This window comes from Octopus bimaculoides, chromosome 1 (assembly GCF_001194135.2).
Source record: "Octopus bimaculoides isolate UCB-OBI-ISO-001 chromosome 1, ASM119413v2, whole genome shotgun sequence".
In the NCBI taxonomy this organism is placed as follows: Eukaryota; Metazoa; Mollusca; class Cephalopoda; order Octopoda; family Octopodidae; genus Octopus; species Octopus bimaculoides.
The window spans coordinates 94462882-94464632 of NC_068981.1; the positions used below are offsets into that span (position 1 = coordinate 94462882).

General features: G+C 29.7%; 1 protein-coding gene across 1 annotated transcript in view; it reads right to left on the reverse strand.

Annotated features, from left to right (window-relative positions):
* The window catches only part of LOC106873158 (uncharacterized), a 121184-nt gene that overhangs the window by 22817 nt on the left and 96616 nt on the right, over nucleotides 1-1751 (reverse strand). The window contains exon 27 of the mRNA XM_052966834.1: nucleotides 1111-1262. Within this exon, the coding sequence (XP_052822794.1) occupies nucleotides 1111-1262 (152 nt within the window). The remainder of the gene's footprint in view (nucleotides 1-1110; nucleotides 1263-1751) is intronic.

Below are 1751 nucleotides of genomic sequence, written 5' to 3' on the forward strand. Positions count from 1 at the left end.
TATATATATATATATATATATATATATGCATATACATATACATATACACACATACATCTGTGTGTATATATATGTATATATATATGTATATATACATACATATACACACATATCTATATCTATATATACATTATATATACACACGCGCACACATATATATACATATATTTATATATATATATGTGTGTGTGTATGTATTTATATATATACACACATTTATGTATGTATATATATGGATGGTAGTCTCTTGCAGTCTGAGAAATATTGTTCTGCTATTTCTTGCTGAGCAACCTGTACAAATGATTTGGTTATAGTGATTAAATATATGCATTGTATAATTAGCTCACTCCTTTCATCAAATTTACATTGTTTGAACAGATGCTCTGTGTACAATATGTCAAATGTTGAAGTGATTGCAGAGCAATATGAGATGAAGTGTTTTGCTCAAGAACACGGCATACTACCCGGTCTAGGAATTGAGACCACAATCTCACAAACATGAGTGCAACACGCTAACCACTAGGCCACGCACCTCTCTCTCTCTCTCTCTCTCTCTCTCACACACACACACACACACACACACTGACACACACACAAGCACACACATAGAGATATTGCATATATGTATTTATATAAGGGCATTATTATACAAGACTGCCTCATGTCTGACCTTAGAGTCCCTCATAGTATGAGGCATTCTTGTATAGTAATGCCCTTATATAAATAAATATATTTTGGGGAATAAATGATGGATTTTTTCCCTTATGAGGTTTTTTTCACGCTAGCTACTTGATAAATTCTTGCAAAAGAATTCATCCTATTATTGAATTTAGATATTGTATAAATGTATATATATATTTATGTATTTATGCATATGTTTGTACTCATTTCATTATTTAAGTGTTTATATGTGCACGTGGATTTGTGTGTACTATCTATGTCAGAAAATATAAGTTTCACTTCTTAAAACATAAATAAGTCCATAAAAACTACACACATATATCATTTTCAAACTTTGTTTGAACTCATGCCTATATTCCTTTTCAATGTACTGACATTTCTAATTGCAAGCTTTTAGTTTGTTAAATGCTCTTTTTAATAATAACTTACCCTCTTTAACATCTGGTAGAGTAGCTTCAAGTTTTTTCAGGAGTACATCAGCATTACTCATCATCATGTAATATACTTGAGGATCTTTTGCTATGAAAGGTTTCATCTGCTTTTCCATAAGTGGCACAATGCTTTTCAGTATTTTGTCCATGCTGCAAGTAACATTGTATTAATCGAAATATTAGTTAGAACATAAAAAAAAATTAAAGATCACTACAATACAAATAGTAAATTTAAGCCCAAAATATATATAACTTTCGAAGCAAGAAATAAAAAAAAAAAACTGCAAAATGCTTCTACTAGAGATGAAATGGTTACAAGCTATAGTTGTTATCAGTGGTGCAGTAACCACTTGAAAATATTCAGCAAAATTGACAGGTTTAACATTTGACTTGCATACAAACAATTATTGCCATGTATGTATACACTCTCACATGCATATATATGCTCATAAAAGCAAGACACAAAGATTTGCATGTAAGCCATTACTCGTACATATATGCTTATATATATGCAGAGTTTATTTTCGTATTTCATGTTGTTTACATTTTGCGACGTCCTGTACCCATATATACATATCTATATACATATATATGTATGTACATATATGTATGTATGTATATATATATATATATATATAT